This window comes from Acanthaster planci, linkage group LG05 (genome assembly GCF_054643075.1).
Source record: "Acanthaster planci isolate LZ-2023a linkage group LG05, COTS_SCS, whole genome shotgun sequence".
Classification (NCBI taxonomy): domain Eukaryota; kingdom Metazoa; phylum Echinodermata; class Asteroidea; order Valvatida; family Acanthasteridae; genus Acanthaster; species Acanthaster planci.
Window position 1 is genome coordinate 14356619 of NC_141781.1, and position 24833 is coordinate 14381451.

The 24833-nt window shown below is 43.1% G+C and overlaps 1 protein-coding gene across 1 annotated transcript; it reads left to right on the forward strand.

The window, feature by feature from the left end:
• Positions 1-1512: 1512 nt before the first annotated feature.
• LOC147799095 (uncharacterized) lies at positions 1513-24517 on the forward strand. Its single transcript, XM_087136802.1, has 5 exons — positions 1513-1674; positions 12282-15658; positions 16574-16778; positions 24113-24152; positions 24477-24517. Exons 2-5 carry the CDS (start codon positions 12312-12314, stop codon positions 24515-24517), a joined length of 3633 nt encoding a protein of 1210 aa, XP_086992928.1. The 5' UTR covers positions 1513-1674; positions 12282-12311.
• The last annotated feature ends 316 nt before the right edge of the window (positions 24518-24833 follow it).

The window sequence follows — 24833 nt, forward strand, 5'->3', positions numbered from 1 at the left end:
TGAGAGAGACTGAGCTAGAGAAAAAGAAGAAGATGGTATGAATGCGTCATCGTTTAAGGGATGAATCTCTGAGAATGACGAAAACAGGTCTGTCCCCAGTGCCCCGGTATTTCCCTCCGAGTCAAGGAATGTCTCATCAGGCCGTGTCCCGCGCTAGTCATTATGCCGTAATACACATATCTGCCAAGCTGTGTTCATTACCGTTATGTTTTGTCAAGGTTAGGGTAGCGTTTAGTGTAAGTAAAGATCTCAAGAGTGAACCTTTAATGACACAGGATGAAGAGGTTTCTTGCCATGGAGGCAGTGTTGGTCATTTGCCAGACACAATATTCTTTTTTCTTATTAAATCACAATGACATGTGGCATTATGCTTGAACTTGGAGCTGTGACTCAAGTATGGCTGAACTTGTCCCATAACTTATCAGAATAATTTTAACGCTTGTGTGTATTCCCTCTAAATTTGGGTTTATAAAGTACAAATGTACAGTGAATGTTTTAAAAAAACCAACTTGTGCGTCTGTTTGCTGCAGTTAATGTACATGTAGATGTACCAGTACAGTGTAGCCCACATACTATTCATGTACATACATGTACACGTACATATAAAGGTACATGTACCGGTATAATGTACATGGACAACTGTGTATGTGCCTCTATGGGCAAAAGTTACAAACTGCAGCTTAGGCCCTGCCCAAAAGTACATGTACTACACTGTACATGTACTGCTACATTGTTCACTCATAATTTATGCTCTTTTGTGATGGAAATTGAAAAGTCTGATTCAGTACACGTGCAGTGTACAATATAAAAAATACAGTACCTACCGTACATGTACTGTGAAAGTTAAAATTTACATGTACTTTAATGCTTATTCTTTGATGTTACTTGTAAATTAGGTGTATTTTAATTTTCTTGCACACTATGTGGGTGCGTGTACTGCAGACCTGCCAACCTTGCCGTACTCCTTCCTTAAGTCAGGCATTACCACACAGTAGATTAGAAGGTATTTACATGTAAATGAGTTCATTCAGTTCATTTGAATTTTTAATCTATTGTGTGGTAATGCCTGCCTCAGGAAGGAGTACAGCAAGGTTGGCAGGTCTGGTAATGGTACATGAAGAGTGAACATGTGCTGTGCTTTTTTTCCTTTTAATGTTCACAGTATTCCTTTGGTTGTACACTTCCCCGGAGCAAGGCTGAAGAATTACCGTACTCGAATACTCAATAAAATAAATCTGAAGCTTTGGCTTTTTATAAATGCACAGATCTGTCAGAAACTGTATGACAGTTCCTACAGTACTTGTGCATACATACTGTGTATGTACATGTATGTTTCAGATAGTCCAAAGGACATCATTGCATCCTTCATAAAGCATTGTAGCCCCAAACATTTGAGCAGTGCCATTTGGCGGGGAGTTTTAATAACCAGCCAGGTGAAACTAAAGAGTCATGGCCATTATTCTTGTCACGTGTGCTACGCCCCCTTATGCTGATTACATTCACGGCAGTGTGTTAACAGGACGTGGGGAATGAGCATAGTCTACGTCGACGGTGCTGGTACTTGACGTATCAGTTACCTTTAATTGGTTCTGTTGTCTAGGGGATGCATGCCTATTATGGATCAGAGTAGATACTACTGAGTTCCCAAGAGCAGGTTGGTTCACATGCAAAATGGTAAGAAGAATTTCAACTGGTTCAGGCACATGCATGGAGCACAGTGTGCACAGATGATGCTGGCACACATGTACATGTGCATGTATGCTTAATTTGCATTCTGACGGTGGACATGGAAGAAAAATCCTGAACTAATGATGAAGTACTGTATGTACCGTACTGGTAGATGTTCCATGCAGTCACCATTTACTCTGATTTTTGGTGTTGGATTTTTGATTTTGGTGTAAATGGTCTTTGAACTTATTCTTTTTTAATCTGTGTTACTTATGTGTATACTGTACATGTACATGTATAGAGAACTGAAGTGTGATGTCATTTAGAGCCAGTAAATGCCATACAAAGGAATGGAGTATGCGCACATGCGTTGGTTCACGTGCTGGTTCTCACAATAAGACCTTTTTCAAACATAATTGTGCTTGTAACATATTCACTTCTGTACTCTATACCCCAAATGGGTCTTTCTTTTTTTCAAGGAGTGGGACACACTCGGGGCCAAACTTTGAAAGCTGTTCCCTACCCTGCAGTTGGCTAATTTGCAAAGTACCAGCATCAGAAGGGGGAGGAGATGCTTTTTTCAACTCGTGGGTAACAGCAACTTTTAGCAGGTCTTTTAATAGCTGGTTTAGGATGGTCTCACCAATGCCCCCTCCCCCCCTTTGCAAATCATTCCATAGCCCTCAACACAGATTTACACAAACAAGTAGTGCATGTCACTGCTTTATTTTGTGTGTAGCAAAGGTGAAACACTTCAGGCACAAAGTTTGGCCAGGACATCACTCAGTTCTCTCACGTAATCTCTGGCACAGTGCGCAACTGTAAAGGAAGAGCTAACAGTGGCCTAAGTTCTGGTTGATTCAACCTTTTCTGACTGTATGGTGTTGTCTTAAAATATTAGGCGTGTGGAGAACGTTGAGATTGGTTCTTTGCTAGTGGCAGAACTCACATTGTGGTTTCACATATAACAAACGGGAATATGGAATGCTTCAGGGTGATACTCTTATCCTGCAGACTGTTTGACAGGAGAGTGTTAATTTATGTAACAGGTTTTGCCCTTACCCAACATATATTTATTATAAATTAACATCTCCCCAACGCAAAAAAATACATCTTGAAAAAAGGAGAGTGTTAGTATAGAGCTTGTATCATATTTCTAAATGGAAAACAATATTACATTAAGTCCATTTAGAATGAAAACTATTCTTTTTTTACCCAACAAAATGACACTCTACATGTACATGTAGGTACTGGTATACTTGTCTCCCTTCCTTCTCAAACTGATTGGTTTATAACCCTTTTTGTCCTAAAACCCAAAATTTGAAATAAAAAAAGGATAACATTTTCTAAAAGTCCTGTAATAACCAAATTTGATAAAGTCATAATGAAAAAACTGGACTCTTTGACCTTGCAGTTACACTCAACAACTCTGTCAGTGTCATGGTATATGTACACATACATGTACATGTATGTTGCTTTACATGTACCAGTATAGTTCCCATTGGACCCCTTAAAAAGACAGACCCATATAATGTAGAAAGAGCAAAAGGAAACCTACTGTACTACCAGTTACACAAAGGGAACATAACTGTCTGCACTTCTTGCATACAGTTTGCATAGTGCCTACACGTACAGGATCAATACGTACATGCACCAGTGCATTCTTTTTCTAACACGCACAGTGTACTTGATTGCTGGTACAAAATTGCCAGACTGAAGGAACGAATGAACTGTACATCACAAACATTGATTCTCTGCTTGTCAACGACTATTAAAGTGGCAGCATGCAGAGGAACTCTATTGAGAATCTGTCACTCCACAATGGCAGGATTATAAAGCTGTAATTGGTTTATAAATATTCGGTGTTTCAGTGGGTAATTAGTGATTGATAATTGGCTTTGTTTACACCTCCATCTGTGCACACAGGTACATGTATTGTACGTGTGCATTACGGTAATGCAGCACTGCACAGTACAGTACCGGTAAACATGTAGTACGTACATACATGTACATGTTCTAACAAAAATGTGACCCCCTCTGCAAAAAGGGTATAAGTATGTTATGCCCCGTTCTATTTGGAGAGGGCAAAATGTCTTCAAAAATGTGATTTTGTGTTTTTCCTCTATCAGCTTGTATAACATTTACATGTATGTTTTCAGAATTTGTGACTACAAACATGGATACTGATGAATAAAGATGAAAAATTGATCGTTCAGTAGGAAATCCTACATAGCATTGTATTTCCAAGTGCTACACTTTCTGAGCTTTTTCTCAAGAAGTGCTTTCATTGAATCTGAAAATGTGGATATACAAATGTCTAGATATCTCTGGAACCCAGTGCACTGCAGGGGTCATTCATAAATCAAATTGTAGCTTTTGATGTACTCAATCCAGCCATACCAAAAACTGATGACCTGAATCTGGCGACTTATTACCCATTTTTCTAGAGCCGGTCACAAATGTGTATACAGTTGAACTTCATTAATAAGAGCATTGTTAATACAAGAGTCTGCTTATAACAAAGTTAATCATAGGTCCCAATCCTTTGTTTATCATTGTTTTCATTCCCGTTAAAACAAGGTAATTTACCAAGTCTGAAGGGCCTCTTATTAATGAGGTTCGACTGGAATACATCCAGACCTGCACAGTACGGTTGTACCGGCATGAAAGCATATTCTCATTTCTGTGAATACAGTGTACTGGTAAATTGTACATGTACATGTACCATATGTGTTTGTCACATGTATGTACATGTACCATATATGTTGATCACATGCATGTACATGTATATTGGCACCAGTAGTTTTCACTGATTGTGTGAATGATAAAGAGCCTAAATACCACAGATTCACAATTTGGACAAAATTGTTGGGTTTTCCAACAATTTTGGCCGTTTTCCAATACTCAACCTCGGCTCCGTCTCAGGCTTCAACTGATTTTTTTACTAGCTGACTTTGAAGCTGTAAGTGCAGTAATCAGTCTAATAGTGCCACAGAACATCAAATAAGATGCAAGAAAGCCAAAAATTACAGTAATCTAATGTAATTTAAACATTTCAGGCCCACAATCGGGGATTGGTTTGGGGAATGAAGCCTGAGACGGAGACAAAGTCGAGTATTGGAAAATGGCCCAAGTCTTACATGTCAAGCTATTTTCAGATTGAGAAAAAAAGTGGTTATTTCATGAGTTTTCTGACATACTGGCATTTTATCAGTATGCACTTGGTAACAGTGCATACATGTACGATGGGTAATTTCATTTTCCTCTCTCAGTAGAAACATGACAGGATGCAAATATTAAGATTACATTGTCCTTCCATTGAATTTTTTTTCCTGCCAGCTGCAATTGTTGTTGGCAAAATGACAACCATAATCCCATGGAAAGTGCCCGGAGGCTGCAGTCCATTGCAGAACATGTCAGATTAAATTCCCAGCATGCAAAAAAAGGTTTTGCGCATATGTGTAACTGCTGTACATAGCTGCCGCTCATTAAAATGTGATCAGTGTTTTCCAGCAAAAGGGTCCGTGTGGTGAATTTCTCTCAGATTACACATGCTGTGTATCTTTTCTACTGCTACTGGATGAAAACAATTTGACATCCTGTCTGAGTTAATGTACACGTAAGTGTCGATTTTGAGAGTTCAAAATTGTCTGTGCTTTTCTGGGCAGCCGAGGGCACTGTTGTTGTGATGCCATTCCGGGAAGAAGCTTCCCCATTTGGCTGCAGAAAGCAGAGCTGCCCTTCCTTGGAAAACCTTCCCCGTGAATGATCTGCTGAACTTGTACAGAATGTGTTTATTCTTTGAAGTCTGTACTTACATGTGTATCATTAATGCCCATCAAATCTGGACAGAGATTCTCATGAACATTCTGATGAATAAAAGTTGAATTCCCTGAAAGTTGCCTGCTCCTGTTTTCTTTTCTGGCTTTCCAAATGTGTGTTCTTCTGTGTACATGTACACCTGTACGAAGTGAATAAATGTACATTGCTGACAAACTCAGACACATTATGTGAACGGCTTCCAGTACTTTCAACTTGTGCATATATGAAAGTTACATGTACATGTAAATGCACTACCTAATACATGTATTGTAACAATACCTGTACGGTTTAGCAAATTGTGCACATACATGTACATGTAAAAAGAATATGTGTAAATCTTCGTCGATTTGCATTGCACATGAGTACCTGTAGTGGAAGATATCCCCATAACCATACTTTGTGCTGCAATTAAAGAAACTTGAAGCGGACATGATTGTGTTGCCCAACTTGATAAGAATCTTTAGGATTGATTTGACCTACTTTGGGAGCTAGTGCTTCCCCCAAGCACGTCGTGGCTGAGGAGAGATCGAGGGGGCCAGCTCCGGAGCCCCACAGCAAAATGTGAAGAACAAAATAATGATAAAAGGAAAAAGTGGTTTTTGGATAGGATGTGATTGAGCATGCCCGTACACGTACAGCACACAGCATGAACAAGAGTTACCTCAGTGATTGGGGGGACTTTGTGTGAGAGAAATCGGAGCGAGAAGTCAGGGAAAACGAGGAGTCGGAGTTCAGCGCTGATTTGAGGGTTATTTTTCTTGCATGAAGACTCGGGTGACTCTGCCCGAAAAAATCAACAGAATGGATTCCCAACCTATACATAAAATCAAAATCATGGGCTTGAGGAGTCAACTGTCTATACACAGGCAGTGGCCAATTCTAGTTTTCCACAAGTTTATTAAAACATGAGTCTGAGCAGTGCCCGAACCTACATGTACATGTACGTGTTTATGCACATGTCAAACAAATTTTAGGTTCTGAATAATGTTGAAGGGAGCAATATGGTTTTCACATGGATACATTCATGTACACTGTACATGTACTTGCACATCATGCGTCATGTTATCAGTGAATTGTAAAGCGTGTTCAATTTGGCAGGGGAAGTCAGAATTGATGTACATTGTTCATGTGCATGTATCTGTAGAATCGGTGTCAAAGATTACAGTGTGCCCCAAGCCTATCTACAGTGTACATGTACATAAAGACACGTGATTATGCGGGTAGACGATGAACATGTACGGAGTATGTATCGTACATGTACATGTACCATTACATTGTAACTTCATCCCCTTACAACCAAATTACAGAAAAGGAGTGGAAAGTTTTGAAGCATTACAACTGTAATATAAATTCAAGAATTACAACAATCGTAGAACTACATGTATTTAGAATTATTTTTGTTGAAATGCAGGAAAACCCAATATGTTCATTTGTCTTCAAATAAACCTGAATTTTTCAATTCTGATTAGCCGATCCATGGCAACAAACAGTGTGACACGTAACTGTTTTGCACGGTCCATATCAAACCCTGCGTAATGTGCTGAACATTCTACATGATGTTACTCCACGAGTCCACGTACCAGTAGGTGATCCACTGATAATATTCAGATAACTCAATATTATGCAGACTCCATAAAGACTAATGAAAGCCATGTTTGATTCAATATTTCGTTCTTTATTCAGAACATTATGTTCTGAATAAAGAACGAAATATTGAATCAAACATGGCTTTCATTAGTCTTTATGGAGTCTGCATAATATTGAGTTACTCCACGTAATGCGCTATTTTTGACGCTAAAAGCAAAATGTGCAACTGCAAAATTTGCTGTCAATTCAAGGTGGCACATTTGTGCACATGGGCCCCATAACATCTTTATACTGCATGTCCAGTTTGCTTGCAGATGAATTTGTTGTTCTGCTAGCGCTCTTGGAACACAGAATAAAGTAGTGTATCTGTGTCCCAACACACTTGCCTTTATACATGTACAGTAGAGCGTCACTATAACGAACACAGTTACACCGAACATTTTGGGAATACCAAATGTCCCCCTTGACTCCCAAATTTTCTGTGCCATTTTAACGAACATTACAAATTTGTTTTAAATAAGAGAAACATATTTAGAACTGATGATAAATAATTCAAAGTTTGTGAAATTCCACTCTCGGTCGACAAAATGCATGATATGTACTGTATATTTAGCGCAGTGTACATTGCATGCGGCTACGCGGACTGGTTGCCAAGTATGGTACATGTATGTCTATATGGTATGCGTGTACTCTATGTAGCGCTAACGACTCTGGTGCAGAAATCTTGCATGGTAATCGCTACAAAGCCGGCAGATTTGAGCTTTGAAACCACTGAAACAGGAATTACGCTTGCCCTAACCCCCAGGGTGTATAAAATTATATCAAAATCGAAAGATTTTGGACTGTTAGGGTTAGTCTTTGTTGGACTTAAAGAAATCTTCGATAAATATGTATCTTGCGAGTTTCAATCATTTTCAGTGATGACTCAAGAAAAAGTTGATTTCATTTTGCGATTTTACTTTGCAGTGAGGGCTGTACCCCATAGGGGAAACTAGAAAGGATATTAACGTAATAAAGAGTGCAGGAATTTCCTGTTCTTTTTTTTTTTACCTTGTTTGCATGTAGATTTTGGCTCAAAATCCTATGATACCCAAACACTTTGTGGGGCAGGCTGGCACACGTTTGAAAAGGCTCAGCCTATAGGTCTGGGTTCGAATACTGGCTCAGTCCACATGTAGATTGGGTTTCAGTCCCTACCTGATTCTTTGGGTTTTACCCAGAATACATGTATTCCTCTTGGGTTTTCCTCCCACCTCTAAAACTGTAAGTGCTTTTGAGGATTCTTGGTGTCATTACCAGAAATGATCAATAATAAACAATAATGATAAACTCCCTGAAATCTTTCCAAATTTAACATTTTTATTGCTTCAGGGAAGCTTGGGAACACATGCACAGTACACATCACTGGTGATGTGATGGCATGCTGTTTACTCTGACAAATTGGACATATTCTTGATAGCCTCGTCACATGTACAATTCCTCCAGTCACTGAATCACGTGTATCTTTTTTTTTTCACAGTCTCCCTCTTACATGTACATCCTCCACCTCGTCATTCTTATAAATGACGTGACCTCTACACTGAAAAATCTGTCAATACAGTGCACTCTACAAACATGGAATTAAAGCAGTTTCCTCCTCACAATCAATCCTGATTGAATAGCAAGAATGGCGTACGCCGTCTTTATACAAAGCACACACTCAGGCACAGGCTAACGTGTACTTTACAAGTAGCATACATGTGCCTTGTACAGTACACACTGTGTATCTGATTCCAATTCCTGAACCCTCAGATGAACCAAAGGAGACCAACTGGATGTAATTTGTTCCCACCCCAAAAAAATTGGCAGAGGAGAATTTGCTTGGAGTTTGTGGTCGGTGCCTGTATTTAAGGCATGCAGCTGTCTTACTCTTGAGTACTGCATATCCCTCTGTCTTCCTTTGAAATGCACCCACCTAGAAGGAAATAAAAGCATTAATTAATGAAATAACCTGTACTCTGCGTGTGCTTTGTGTTACATCTACTGTAATGTGTGTACTGGTACAAGTGTACTTTTTCTTTTATATTTTATGGGTGGCAATTTGATAGTTGGATGTTTTTTCTATACACCCACCCTTGCCAGCCAGTGGTTATTTTGCCCTTGGGAAATTAGTCTGTTGTTCTTGTAGAGTGGTATTGGAAACCTCTTCACGGTGACAGTACATGTGTATGCTACATGCGCATAAATTGAAATACATACAATGTACATGTACAGTACATCTACAAGGGAAATGTCAATACACGTACCATAGCTCATTGTAATGCTTGGTGGTTTCCGACCTCCATAGTGGTACACATGAATTCTGGCAGCTTCAGAATGTATGTCCACAATATGCTATACATTTATTACTGTTATCTTTGTTTATTTATTTGTCCATTGAACACACTGTATAGCAAACAGTACAGAGAACATTATATGGGTACAATATAATAACAGTTGACAAGTACATGTACGGTAGGCGCAATACATGTACATTAATTGAAGTGGACATGTAAAGAATCAATGCTATAAAAACATGAAGCAGGTTAGGAAGCCAGTGACATATTGAACTTTGAAGCTCAGAATATTCTGTATTAACCCTAACATTCCGGAATCCTCCAATGTTAATATGATTTTGCACACACCCTAGGGAGTTAGGGTTAATAAGGAATACATGACCTGAAAAACGTCTGGAGATGTCGTTTGTGTTCTATCACAGTTATAAGACATACATGTACATGTGCATGTGTACATTTGCACATTTGTATGGTGTAATTTGATACTTTCACTTGACTGTAATCTTCCTACATCCTCTTGGTGATTTTGGAGGATTTTGGAGCATTGACGAAGAATGGCAAAGGTGTGGCCGATTGCGAAGGATACTTTGTGTCAAGGTTGTGGGTTAGACATTGTGTTGTTTATGCTCAGCCATGCATAAATTCATGTCGAGATTATACACAAAATCATCCATACTGCTCCAGGATCCATTTGCACTTCCTCAGCACAGTGACAGGAATTGCCCGGGGATTTTGAAGGGTTGAGGTACACATGTAGTGGGCACCCCTCAAAAGGAGCACATTCAAGAAATGTTGGAGGATTCTGGAGGACTGAGGCAGCATGCAGTTTTTTGGCATGGGTAATTGACAGGTGAATGCCTTATGTTCAATGGTTTGATGTAGGCCAGACATTTAAGTTAAATGAAGTTGCATGTATTGGTACATTGTGTTAATATTATATTGAAATGCTAGTGCATTTGGAATTGAAAAATGAGTACAAAAGTTACGTACCGGTACATAGATCCCTTTCCCTTTCTCCTTAGATCTGTTTATTTTAAAAGAAATCTTTTTTTCTTCAAGTCTGTCAGACACATCTGACGTGGCAGATTAGTAGCCCTGAGAGGTGCTATTAACCCTAACTGCCCAAAACCTGCCATACTCCAACAGCAGGTTTTGTGAGGTTTGGGCAGGTTTGGTACCATACCTGAGGAACTTGATGTTGAATTTTGTGAGACTTGGGATGAAAGGCCCAGGGAGATGGTGTTGGATTCTGTGTGAGTTGGGACACACACGGGTCACTGTGTGCAGTGTCTGGCTTGCTGTACCAATTGTTGGACTATGCTTGATTTTGTCAGGTTTGGTACTGTTCAGTCCAAGTCATCCTATACTGCATAGACCATCCATACCATATCGCTCAAATTCCAACGGGCTCATTCTGTTGGAGTTTATCAGGTTTGGTACACTAACCTGCATGTACAAGTACATAGACAAGTACATGAACCTGTTGGATTTTGTGAGGTTCAGTATGCTTTCTAGTGCAAGAGCCTAGGGGGTTAGGGTTAATGACATACATTAGAAAGTAACTTTCTTCATATACATGAACATGTATAGTACAGGTATATGGACATGAAGAAGCCAAGGGCATTTTGTTATAATGTATATACCTGTAGTTGTTAGATGCATATCATTCGTAGTAAATACATGTACACAGTACTTGTCCATGTACGATCAAAATGACCAGTATCACTGGCTGTCTTCCTTACAATGTAAGGGCACTGTACCGTACATATACATGTATGTAGGAATCAAATGAAAATGACTTCATAGTGTTTTCATTCAATTTCTTGGTCGTTGTCGACCATGAAAGTCCTATCGTAATTTTGTTGTCACCAGAGGGATCTTTATGCAGCTTTGTACACAGCGTGTAGTGTGTACTGTAGAAAACTGTTCCAGTACTTTAAGAATCTTAGTGGAGTGCGCATGGACAGTGTACATGTACGTCATTCTCAGCAAGACCTACCAGTACATGTAACACCTAACTGTGAACAGTCTACTGAGAGTAGAGTCTACAGACATGCCATCTTGGTCGATTGTAAATGTACCGGTACTTGTATATGTATAATGTACATGTAGTGTCCACATTCTTGATATGCTTACTGTACAGTACTTTCTGTAGTGGCTTTGCGTTAGGACACATTGTATTCCATTTGTTACATTGCAAGTAATGGAGCATGCTGCATGTACCTGCTTGTGGGTGTTTTTCTTCTTGGTTTATGTGTCTACATACATGTACATTGTGTAGTAAGTCACAAACAATGAAAATTGCTCATTCAAGCCCACTGACTCGAGAAATTATCAGTTATTTTCAGCACCTTGCGTCATTAACATTTAAAGACTGTCAGCGTTGTATCAGTCTTGTCCCTTGACCAACTGAGGACATTTAAGCCAGCGTACTGTACATTTACAGTGCATACATACATGTGCATGTGCAAATGTACATGTACATGTAGGCAGCATTCCTTTTCTACTTCATTGTTGAATGTCTGTGCTGTGCAGCTTGATATTTTTTTAACATGAGTTGACCAATGTGTACTTAGATGCGTATAATTTGACAGCAGTTGTGTTGTTACATGTTCATGTACATACATGTTGCTTGCACATAATGCGTCTAAAATTTGTTTCATTTGCTTTACACTGGCCTATTTACATGTACTGTACATGCACTGTAACCTGGAAATTGACAGTGATGCGAAAGACACACACCATCATGGATTGTGCTGTAACACATGTACCCAGATACCGTACATTTATTTAGCCTTCAATGCTGTGAAATTTTCATGTATCTTTTAACACACTAGCCTCAGCCATGATACATTGTTGAATCAGTTATTCCCTTTCTGTTTTATACAGGAGAGCAGTTGGTAGCTGTGTTGTGCAAACATGGCAAGGCGTGACGCAGCCCAGTTTGACGACGCGTTCGAAGATGCTGAGAGTGACCTTGTGAACCCCAAATCAACCCTGGACCCACACCTCCATATGGACACCATCACCTCGTCCATACGCAGCAATGGAGAGCTGCCCGAGTCAGAGAAATCAGAGTCCCAGTGTGGGGAGGAGATTGGCCCCGAGGAGATGAATGGTGCCTTGGAGGGAGAGGATGACCAGATGGAAGGCTATTATGAGAATGAGGAAGACAGCTGTCTACCCAGGGATGACTTCCATCAACAGCTGGACGAAAATAATTACTACGTGGAGCCCGCCGATCAGTTCCACACGGGAGAGGACATGACGGAGAGCGATAATGATAGAGAGTACCAAGGGGAGGTGGGGACAGAAGAGGGGGACATTATTGGCGGGGAGGGGCATTATGCCGAAGATCAGCCTCAGGATGACCAGCAGCTTCCTCTGGATCGAGGGGAGGAGTCACCCAGGGAGGGGGAGGAAGCTGAGGAGGACAACATTGGTGCCGAAGGAGAAGGGGATCTGGGCCGAGACACCAGGGTGGAGGGTATGCAGTACCTGAGTGAGGACGAAGAAGAAGTCGAAGGGGAGGACTTCTTTGAGGAGGTGGAAGATTTCTACCTGGGTGGGGAGCCTCAGTTGAAACAACGGTTTGCACTGGAGGAAGAGTTACCTCAGTCAGAACAAGCAGAGAGTGATTCATATGAGAAGGCACCGCTGGACTCTTTCAGCAACCCAGCTACTCAGTATGGTCAGTCAGGCGCAACAGATGCATATAAGAGCCGTCATGAACCAGACGAGCTCTATGAAGTTGATGACCAGCTAGGAACCACAGAGCAAGGTGGTGGAGCCCTCTACGACATAGAGAGCTACGGAGTGGAGCCAGCAACCACACGCGACATAACGGATCAAAGTCAGAGTGATTCAGCGGAGGCAGATCAGGAGGAATTTAGCCCAGCTCTAAATGACCGATGTTACCCCATCGAGCCTCCTGTTGATGAGAGTTTAAATCAGGAACAACAGGTTGACGACATGCTAGATGTTAATAAAGACAGTACTAAGGAGAATAAATTTGTCAATGTGGTGCACCCGAATGTAAGTAGATTTCCAGAGTGGAGAGCAGAGCCACCCACAAATGCACCCAAAGTAGATAGTGACAGTACTCGCAAACCCGCTCGGCAACTGGCAAGCAATCAGGAAGGCATCCCTCCTAACACTGTCCGTCCAAAGAGCCCAAAGAGATCAAAGCCTCCAGCTCCCCGACTTCCTGCAAACAGCAGTACTACCACTCAGCCCCAAAGATTTGCAAACGCTCCTTCTCAACAGGCCTCCACAGCTCAACATAGAGATGCCCAGGGTACCAGGCCACTCGCAAAACATTCAGCCGGTCAGATTCCAAGAAGCCCCACACGACGAGTGCCTACGAGACAGCTGCCATCAGCACAGACATCAGCCACAACGCTGTCAGGTAAAACTTCTCCGACAGGAGCTGCTCCTGAAAGGAAGCAGCAGGAAAGATATGAAGCCGGCAAGAATGATGCCAGAGGTGTCGGTCCTGGACATGCTCAAAGGAGACAAGTCCCAGAATCAAATGCAGGCCTTCCAAAGGTTGAGGTCAGTCAGCAGGTGATGCATCAGGACAAGTTGATGGAAAAACCAGCTGAGGCCCAGAAGCCGCTCCCTGTTCCTGGGGGTGCCAGGCCAGTGGCCTCCCTGAAGTCCCGATTCCAGAACGAGATGAAGGAGATTTTCGATTTGGAGAAAAACCTGTCCTCAAGTACTTTCATAAATACTGCCGAGGAAGCTGGCAGGAGGACTCAAAATGGACACAGTGCCAAAAGTGCGTCCCTTACTGGGCAGAGAACCAGTCCAGTGCGGGCACGCCACAATGATGAGTATGCTGCTGTGTCGTCTCTCAGATCAGCAGCAGAGAAGGCCAGCCCTGGACTGAGCACCCGAGGGAGGGCCCAGGCAGCATCGCAACTCCCTGGCCAGCTTGGCTCACAACCAGCAGGCGCCAAGACGCAGGTACAGAAGAGATCAGGCCTGCCTTCACCAGCCAAACGTATCACCAGTTCGCCACGGCTTCAAGCAGCTCAGCCGGAACCCCCAAGGAATAACTCCAATGCCAACAATCTACCAAGGGTCAGCCCTGGTTCTAGTGCCTTGCAGAGGGGCAGGGTTGCTGACAAGTACAACTTCAATGTGAGTGAACTGTCAGATGGTGCCAGTGGGGAGGTGGTTTTTGATGACTGTGATGAGTGTGGAGCCTACCTTGATGAGCGCATGGGTGGCTCCAGTAAGAGCCCGGATGTTCCCAACAGCATATTTGGCAAACCAGGCAGCACTTCTGCACCCCAGGAGAGGCCAAGATCTCTTAGACGTCGCAACAGCTATGAGATGGCAAATCGCGAATCAAGCAGCGAAGATGAAGCCAATGAAGGGGAATACCGAGTTGATGAAGGGTATGCTGCTGGAAGTGCTGAAGACAGCAACACCCCATCCCACCAGCATCCCAGCGGGAAAGAGGATCTTGCAGGGTCGTCTGGTGGAGGGAAGTACGATCTAGACATTGACGGCAGCACTGATAGCGATGACAGGGCTCCGGTCATCCCACCAACTGGTGTTGACGAAAACCTCCTGGCCAGGTTGGCAGCCAGGGAGCTTGCCAACCTGTGGAAGTCCAACGACAGGAACAAGCAGAGTGCTGGCTCGGACAGCGGCGTCCAGCCTGACAGCAGCCGGCAGTCATCTGAGTACTCGGGGCCCAGTCCCCCAACCACACCACAAGAGCTGGGCGCAGCCGGGGCAAAGCAGGACCAGCGCAAGCCCAACATGCCCAACGTCAGCCCAATGGAGTACGATGTGGTGGGCGTGCGCCTGGCCGGCCACGCTGAGAGCAATGTAGCTGCGGGCAGTCTCCCACCCCACCCCGAGGAGGATCAGTTTTCGGACGCCGACGAAGAGGATGAGCCCAAGTCCGGTGGTGGAGTGGGCAGCAGTGTTGTGGCACCGGACAAATTCCCTGAGAAGTTTAACTTCAGCCCAGGCTACAAAAACCTGAACCTTGGAAGTCCCGTTGCTGGGAGGTATCCCCCAAAGCCGGTGAAAGAGACCCCACCACCTCCCAAACCAGTGGACGTCAAGGATGCCATGAAGGAGCTCCAACAGGCCCTGTCATCCAGCAAGAATGCCTCTATGAAGACCCCGTCTTTCTACATCCAAGAGCAGCTACCACAGCCAATCTGGGTGATGCAGCCAGAGACCGCACAGAAAGCTGCGGAGGAAGACCGGAGGCGAAGGATCATGGAGGAACGTAAGAAAAGGTGAGAGTAAGTCCATCTTAAAGGTACAGTAAATCATTTGCAGTTATCCAAAAAGTAACTGACTGCCTCAAAGGATTAAGATGTTCATATGACAAATGATTGACTGTACATGTACCTTTGAAGGTGCAGTGCCCGAAAGGAATTTATTGCTGGGTCCTTTTGTTACCAGAGTTACTGGTACCAGTATGCTCTCAGTATAAATGTGTGGTTGATAAACTGATCAAAGTGTAAATTTGCTTAGAACAATGGGAACATTCACCAGATGTTCTCCCACAGTGTTTCTGGTTTTTTTTTCAAAGCATGGCAGTGATCCCTACTACATTATTTATTATTCCTTTGAAAGCATTTCAAAAAAACATTTTCATCACTTCACAAGCATTTTCAAAGGCGGTCACCCTCAGAATGCAAATCTAAAGAGTCGGAGGTCCTGCTGTTTCCATGCTAGGTGAATAATTTGTGAGAAAGATCTTAATCTGGGCAGTTTCTGCAAGGGTCAACTCTTTCTCAAGGAAGATTCTCTCGAGAATCTCGGTCGTTTCTGCTTGGACTGAAATTTATCCCCGGAAAGATACCAGTACTTCAAGGATTGACAGTGAAAAACAGGACTGCTAACTGTTTAGATTTTGCATTTGGTCAGTCATCATTCTGCCGCAGTTTAGTTGCTTTACATTAACGATCTTCTTGAAGTAGTTGGGCTGCCAAGTTTTGATAGGTATGCTATTTAGATTTTGCAAATTTGAGGTGACTTTGCTGAGTAAGCACTTTGCAACAGTGCTTCTTCTTCACATTCCGAACATCTAGATATGCCATACATGCATTTGGGCTGCCAAATGTAACCCAACATGTACTGGTATGTACCTCTCACATAGTAGGGCAGCACTAGGCTTAATGAGGGGAACTTTGACCCTCTTACAGGCAGGAGGAGTTGCGCATCTTACGGCTGAAGCAGCGGGAGGAGTACATGCAAAGCACTGACCCACAGTGCTACCAGCACACGGTGACCGACGAGGACGAGGAGACCGACGAAGGGCTGGAGAGCCGGCAGCTCATCTCCAACCAGGACAAGGCCGGCGGCAACTACCTGAACAAGCAGCGGCTGGTCCTGGAACCGGACATGCGGGTAAGGTCCAGGAATGGGAAAAGGGGGAAGAGAGGGAAGTAAGTTTGGGCGAGGGGCTAGATTCACCTACTGTAACCTGTAACATTTCTTACAGGTTCAGTTACCAGTTGTACTGATCTCTTGGGAAGAATTCATTGGATGCTCCTTGCATACTCAGAAATTTTCCGCCCGGATCATCTAAAATTCAGTGCATAATCCAGTACATCACGGTCACATAATCAGTTGTTCACCATTTGGACTTTCTGAATGAAGTCTATGGGTTACAACGTTACTTCCTTACCATCAGTTTTCCATCTAATGTGCCAGCAAAATCATATATATATTGTCAAACAGAAACATGGGGGTAGTTGAGGTGATCTCTTGTCACAGTACTGTGTTGAAGGCCCCATCATACTGATATTTCCTATGAAACAAGCTTTGATATATCGTCAAGTTCCTAAATTTCGTGGAATCCCAAAATCTGAACTCAAAAATCACTTGAACAGCATATAAATTTAGATTTTAGGGGTCCATAACTTCCAGGTTTGACGAGGTGAACCATTTTTCATTGTAGAATTTAGAAACATCAGCCAAAATTGGCATTCACGCCTATTTCAGCGTCTACATGTACATGTAACTTTCTGAGAAAACAATACATACATGTAGGCCTCCAAAGATGCCACCAAAACAGACGAGCAGTTTATGGGTGCCCGAAGTGACAAAAGGATCTATTGGAAGAAACACCATCAAACTGAAACTCTCTTGTCATTTGTTTGAAAAGGCACCGTTCATTTGACATGTTTGACGACTTTTTTCAGGCCCGTGTGTGTTGAGTCACATTGGAGGGCATTTGATTTGTCATAGAGTGACCAAGCTCCAATGTTACTCTACTGAGGCCAGCAGCGGCTAAAACGTCCCAGACCATCTATGTCTTTACTGCTGAAGCTAATATACATGTAATTATGCATATTTACAATATACATGTACTGTACCGGTACAGTGTACATGTACGTGTTTGTAGTCTTAAGAATTTCCCCATGTGGCTTACGTCTCTACCATCATTTATGATTCATAGCAATCTCTTTGACCCATTCATACCATGTTCATTCCTCCAAGTTATCAAAATACACACCACAGCTCGCAGTCTAACACCATGGCACCCCGCGTGTTATGTGCATTTCTGGACTAGCCAGTCAGGTGTGAATCAGGAGATTGATGATGTGCACAGTGTGTACCGTACTTCCAGCACTGGAAACAGAACCTTGAATTCCCAGTCTGCAGAACTTGTTCGTTTGGGCGTTTGTTTATGGTACATGTACCTTGGGAGTTTGCAAGTGTACTAACTTTCTCTGTCCTTTTTGACAGACATTAATTATGGTGGATTTTGAAAGCTACATGTACGGTACTCAAGACCCCTTATGTTCATATTTACACTTTTCTGGTGTCAACCATTTCGACTTGAAGTTGTTTTTGAAGGAACATGCTTGCCAAGGTTTTCAGCAACATTTTGCTGTCTTTGGGAATGTAGAAAGCGGAATGCAGTCACTATCAGGTGGACCTAATGTCCCAATTTTATGGACAAACAACTTGTCTTAAACTTAAAGTGGACAGATTGATTGCAACACCTTGAACAGAATTATTGAGGGCATTCCTCTTCAACTACCTACATCTAGTTTTAAAATAAAATGAAAGAACTACAGGACTTAGGATATGAAATAAGACACCCGGTACATGTAAACCTGAGTTATCCAATCTTGAATTATATAACATTGAATTACAGTGGTTGTCTTTAAAATGATATCACAACTTCAACACTCTAGGACATTCAAGCTAACCTCCCACATGACAGCAAGAGCTGCTGTCTAAAGGCCGTTTCATACATGTACCGGTACACGTACTTCGACGAAAGCAAAAACAAATGCGAATTTGTGAGGGCAGATCAAATATTTTTGCTACGAGTTTGCAAAAGTCAAACACATTTCAACTCAAGTGAAATTCGCTGCAATTTTTTCTTGACGTAAAATTTGCTTTGCTTTCGTATTCGCCTGAAGTATGAGCCAGCCTTAATACTTGAACGCATTCATCAGTATACGTGTACGCGTACATTAAACATGTCAAAGGAAAACTGAGTAGCGTATTTGTAACAATGCAGTGATGGCCAAGCTTGCCTTCTTGTTGGCAGCCAGCCGTTATTAGATGTAGCCAGCACATTAATTTGATTACCAGGGCCAGCTCCATTGAATTAGCGATGTTCATGAATATTGCGGGGTCAGCTGAGATGACGAGAGCCCACAGATTGGGGTTCCTGTGCAATCCCATTAAGGACATCTGACATTTAATTTGTGTCTTTGTTCAGCCTCACCCTTGGAGAAACCTGCCTTTACTTGGTGCAGCGCAGGGAGATTTGGGAGTAGCTGATGAACCAGTAAATCCCATTTTGAGTGCTTTGGGGCTGAATGGTAGCAAGTGCCCACAACAGGTTGGCGTTGATACGATAATAATATGCTGTCTGGGCATTGAACTTAGACTAACAGTTTAGTCTACTGGACAAGTATGGTAACACGAATGTTCATGTACATGTACTTGTGACTCAGATCTTTGAAAATGAGTCACGACTACATGTACAGGAGCAAGGACTCTGAAAGGTTTCTAGAATAGAAATTGCTGAAAATGTACGGGCATCCAATCTGCTGTGTCAACACAAGCTACCTGCTTTGTGAAAGTGACTCACTTGTTAGAAATTTCACCCTTGGAGATAAGACTGTGTAAAGTGTTTTTTGCCCCCAAACTTTCATCTGGTTGTGCCACATCAAGTTCTGATGAAAACAAAACACGTACATGTATGTGAATAATCATAAATTTGTACATTTGGCAAAGATCTACATGTATCTTGTCTTTTCATGCCTGTCATGTACATGAATGTACATGTACATGCACCGGTACATTTGGCATTTTGTTTTTCAGGATTGTGTCTGGTCATACGCAGTATCTATCCATCCCAGTCGTTGGTGCCAGCACAGCCATGCCATGTCAATACTTTTTTTTCCCCCATGGCATCCGAGACACTGGGTACAGGCAGTACGTGGATGCAGTGCACTTGTCAGTGTTTCCGTTCCTGTAGCGTGATTGGCCAAGGTCTCAATCGATCAAAAACCTGGAACACAGCACCTGTTTATGTACAGAGCTCATGCAGATATTGAGGCACTTGCTGTTTTCAGAACCCCCAAATCTATTTGAGTGATATTGGAGCTGTGTTCCCCCGATTCTTTTGGCATTGAGGACAGCTAAATATACATGTGCATGTTTGGCAATATTCCAGTTTCCAGTAAGTTTTTTACCATGCTCACATGGCCTGGTTGTGCATGTACATGCACATGTACCGGTATACATGTAAGTTTATGACATTTAAACATTTCATATGAACCTGGATATGAGATGTACATTACGTGTGCCCGGTACCCCTTTTCCCCTCAGTGTCAGGTAATGACGCACAGTGGCCAGCCAATGTATATGTACCTCCCCTCCCTGCTGCTTCCCCATTTCATCACTCCGTCTGGCACTGCTCACGTAAATTTCCATTCCTAACATCTTCCGTCCAAGCCTTCTCCCCTTCTTCCCTCTCCCTTTGCCGCATCGTCCTCCAGTGCAGATATCTTCCATCCAAGCCAGGCCTTTTCCCTTCTTCCCTCTCCCTTTGCCGCATCGTCCTCCAGCGCAGATATCTTCCATCCAAGCCAGGCCTTTTCCCTTCTTCCCTCTCCCTTTGCCGCATCGTCCTCCAGCGCAGATATCTTCCATCCAAGCCTGGCCTTCCCCTTCTTCCCTCTCCCTTTGCCGCATCGTCCTCCAGTGCAGATATCTTCCATCCAAGCCAGGCCTTTTCCCTTCTTCCCTCTCCTTTTGCCGCATCCCCCTCCAGCGCAGATATCTTCCATCCAAGCCTGGCCTTCCCCTTCTTCCCTCTCCCTTTGCCGCATCGTCCTCCAGTGCAGATATCTTCCGTCCAACTGGCCTTTCCCCCTCTTCCCTCTCCCTTTGCCGCATCCCCCTCCAGTGCGGATATCTTCCATCCAAGCCAGGCCTTTCCCCTTCTCCCCTCTCCCTTTGCCGCATCGTCCTCCAGCGCAGATATCTTCCATCCAAGCCAGGCCTTTTCCCTTCTTCCCTCTCCCTTTGCCGCATCGTCCTCCAGCGCAGATATCTTCCATCCAAGCCAGGCCTTTTCCCTTCTTCCCTCTCCCTTTGCCGCATCGTCCTCCAGCGCAGATATCTTCCATCCAAGCCTGGCCTTTCCCCTTCTCCCCTCTCCCTTTGCCGCATCGTCCTCCAGCGCAGATATCTTCCGTCCAAGCCTGGCCTTTCCCCTTCTCCCCTCTCCCTTTGCCGCATCGTCCTCCAGCGCAGATATCTTCCATCCAAGCCAGGCCTTTCCCCTTCTCCCCTCTCCCTTTGCCGCATCCCCCTCCAGTGGGGATATCTTCCATCCAAGCCAGGCCTTTCCCGTTCTCCCCTCTCCCTTTGCCACATCCCCCTCCAGTGCGGATATCTTCCGTCCAAGCCTTGCCTTTCCCCTTCTTCCCTCTCCCTTTGCCGCATTGTCCTCCAGCGCAGATACATGTATCTTCCATCCAAGCCAGGCCTTTGCCCTTCTCCCCTCTCCCTTTGCCACATCGTCCTCCAGCGCAGATATCTTCCGTCCAAGCCAGGCCTTTTCCCTTCTTCCCTCTCCTTTTGCCGCATCCCCCTCCAGCGCAGATATCTTCCGTCCAAGCCAGGCCTTTCCCCTTCTCCCCTCTCCCTTTGCCACATCCCCCTCCAGTGGGGATATCTTCCGTCCAAGCCTGGCCTTCCCCTTCTTCCCTCTCCCTTCTTTGCCACGTCCTGCTCCAGCGCAGACATTTTCCTTCATCCCCCCTCCCCTCCCGTCATGACCAATCCAATTCTACCGCTACCAAATGCCCTGTGTGTGTACCCCTGTTACTTGGCTTAATTTCCTGTCAAGCTTGCAGCATTTCCCCCATCCTGAACATGCCCTCCCCCCGCCGTAGACGCACCTGTAATTGCTGTCACTTGAAAGATTCTCATGGTTGGCATGTGCATGTGCAGTGTATGGTACGTATATGCATTATGGAGCCAAAACCTTGTCTAACAAAAAGTAGGCATCCTTCAATTGAACAGAGAGTAGAAGAACAATAAAAGTGATACTGCTAAAACACTGACAAATTATACAGGCCTGTCCTTGTGACACAAATAAACTCGCCCTTGTGATGTACACCGTACTCCTCAAAATACGTTCTGCATGATATTTTGCTCGCTGTGAAACCTGCAAATGAAATTCATGTAAAACAAGATGGTAAACATGGACAGACACTGAATGAACCATTTGTGCATGCACATGGTTAACGACGTTGGATTTTACAATAGGCTTTGTTCCAACAATCCCAGCTCTCACACTCTTTGAGAGAGTGTTGTGGGTACTACCGGGTACTTCCCATTGGTATCAGATGGAAAGTGGCTGGGCTGGGCAGGGCTTGACTGGGCTGGGCTGGGCTGGGCCTTCCTCACTCCTTCACTTTTTTGCAAAACCGCCAGGTTGACTTGGAAGGGAAAGGAAGGGTGGGACTGCAAATTAAAGACTGCTTTAGAAGCACATGCACTAAAAGGTACAGTCCCACATTTGCCGCTGCCCATAAAGTAACTGAAGAAATTATTGTTGGAAAGCATACACTGTACTCGGTTAAAGTTGGTTTATGGATGGGTATGGGACTATGCTCCCCGTGGAATCGTTCTTTCAGGCAAGCTGTTGTTTTGAAGAAAGCTATGAAAGGAGGCCATTTCCAATGCCGTGTCTAAAAATGCATTTTTGGAAATTGCCCTTAATAGTTCATTTGTAATTCAGCGAAGCAAGCGTAAGTGTTGACACAGTGCTGTCAGTTGCTATGCATGTAATTCTCAGGTTCAGAGCACAACAGTGCGTACATGTGCATGTACGGTAGCTGCAGTCAGTTGGATGGGAGCATGTCCTGGACACTGAATATGGGCGCACTTCAGAACATGACTCTTCAACGTCTGATTTGAAATCAAGATCCTAGAAGAATCGTTTTTCTCTGAATATACAGCATTCACTGAATGCCAACTTCATAATCTTACAAGCAGTTTTAAAGCGCATTCCACTTCTTCAGATTCTGAGCACATATGTTGCCTCAAATGAACATAATGACAAATGACGACGGACTGTGCCTTCTAATCACTTGTACTGTACATGTACATGTGTACATGTCTCTTTCAGCAGCAGAACTAAAAGTGACTTCCCATCAACCTCCCACAGCCCACATGGTTTTGCTGTATTGAAAGTGTGCAGATCCTGATACCATTCATGTGTAAAACGCATGTGATATTGATTTCAAATAGCATCGGATAAGCACATTAATATTTCTGGATATGACGCCCTGGATCCCTTGACGTGATGTATGGGGACATGACAAACAACCTGCTTATATTCTTGATAAAAGAGTGTTTTGTCAACAACGCTGCCTCGCATGAAAAAGTCATTTCCATGTTAAAAATTCATTGTGTGATTTTAGATACAGAGTTTGCATATCATCCACACTTCCAAAGACCATCCTCAGCTGGCGTGTAGAGCACTCTTATCATTTTGGGGGGGGCTTAAAGATTTTAAGACCAATGTGTCAGTAGATCTTTGTATATAAATTAAACAGAAGATTGATAGGATTCAGAAATTTCAAAATAACCTGGCATTTTGAAGAAAGCAGGAAAAAGGGATCAATTTCCATTTCAATCCCTTATCTAAGGGATCACAGGAGATTGTGGGAAAAAGGTCAACCTCTGTTTGACGCACATGTTCCACAAAATGCATCCACATACTTGTACTTGTACATGTACAGTGAATTGCATATCTGCTTGTACAATATGAAAAATGTATTTTCAAGTTTTATTCCCTAGGAGGAGGGTCCAAAAAGCAGAGTTGTAGATCTTCAGTCTCAAGTCAGTCCACAAGTCATTTCACAAGTCATTTCACAAGTCAGTGGGATCGAACTAAAGAGATGAGTAATAACAAAGGAATGCTTTAGTCAGAGTTCACTTATGTTTTGACTTGTGGCTGAATGACTTGTGACTGACTTTTTGTGGTGACTTGCAGTGACTTGTGACTGACTCAATTACAACTCTGCCAAAAAGAATTGTGTACACTCATGAATACGATGAAAGGAATCTGTAGGGAAAATCTATCAATTTAAAGAATTTTGTCACTGAATCCGAACTCATTTGATTGTCAGTTCGACGAGTGTTCAAGGGAATCAACTTTTGCTTTATTTCTTTCCTTTAATTTTGTGCAGGCCCCGGATCTTCCCCCAGCCCCAGGACGAATTCAAGAATGTAAGTCAAACCATTTTTCCCTTTTCCGTGGAGCCACTCAGTCAGGAGTCTCAAAATCAATCCTACTCATTGCAACAGCCGTATGTCCAATTACATGCAAATACACAAAGCATTGATAAAACTTCCACTCAACAGTAGTATGCCAAGAGATCCCACATTTCAAACCAAAGATCTTTACATTGCAGGGGTGAGATTTCTCAGCTTTGTAGCTGATTTCAGCTATTTTTGTTTGGGATTTCAGCTTTTTTTCCTCATTGGCTGTGTACAAAAGTATAGGAGATTTTCACAGTTCAGCTTTTTATGCCTTTCTTCAACTGTTTTCAGCTATTTTTATCATTGGTCAATCTCATTCCTGCAACTCCTAGTAGATAAGAAAGTGCAAACAGAGGGATATGTTGTCAAAATGCATGGTCTTGCATATACATTCAAATTTGTGTACAGTATGGATGTGTTGACACATTCCCATGGGCCCAAGCGTGAATATGTGTACCTCCCACAGCAAGTTGTTAGCAGTTAAATGACATCATTTCACCAACTGGGGAAATCCTCATTGAATGTATAGGATGTTGCAAGATCTTCAATTTTTAATAATAATTTTGAACACAAAATGTACCCGTCTGACCAATTCCTCAATGTTCTTGGCAGATTCCAGACATACCTGTCACGTTTACACATTGTACT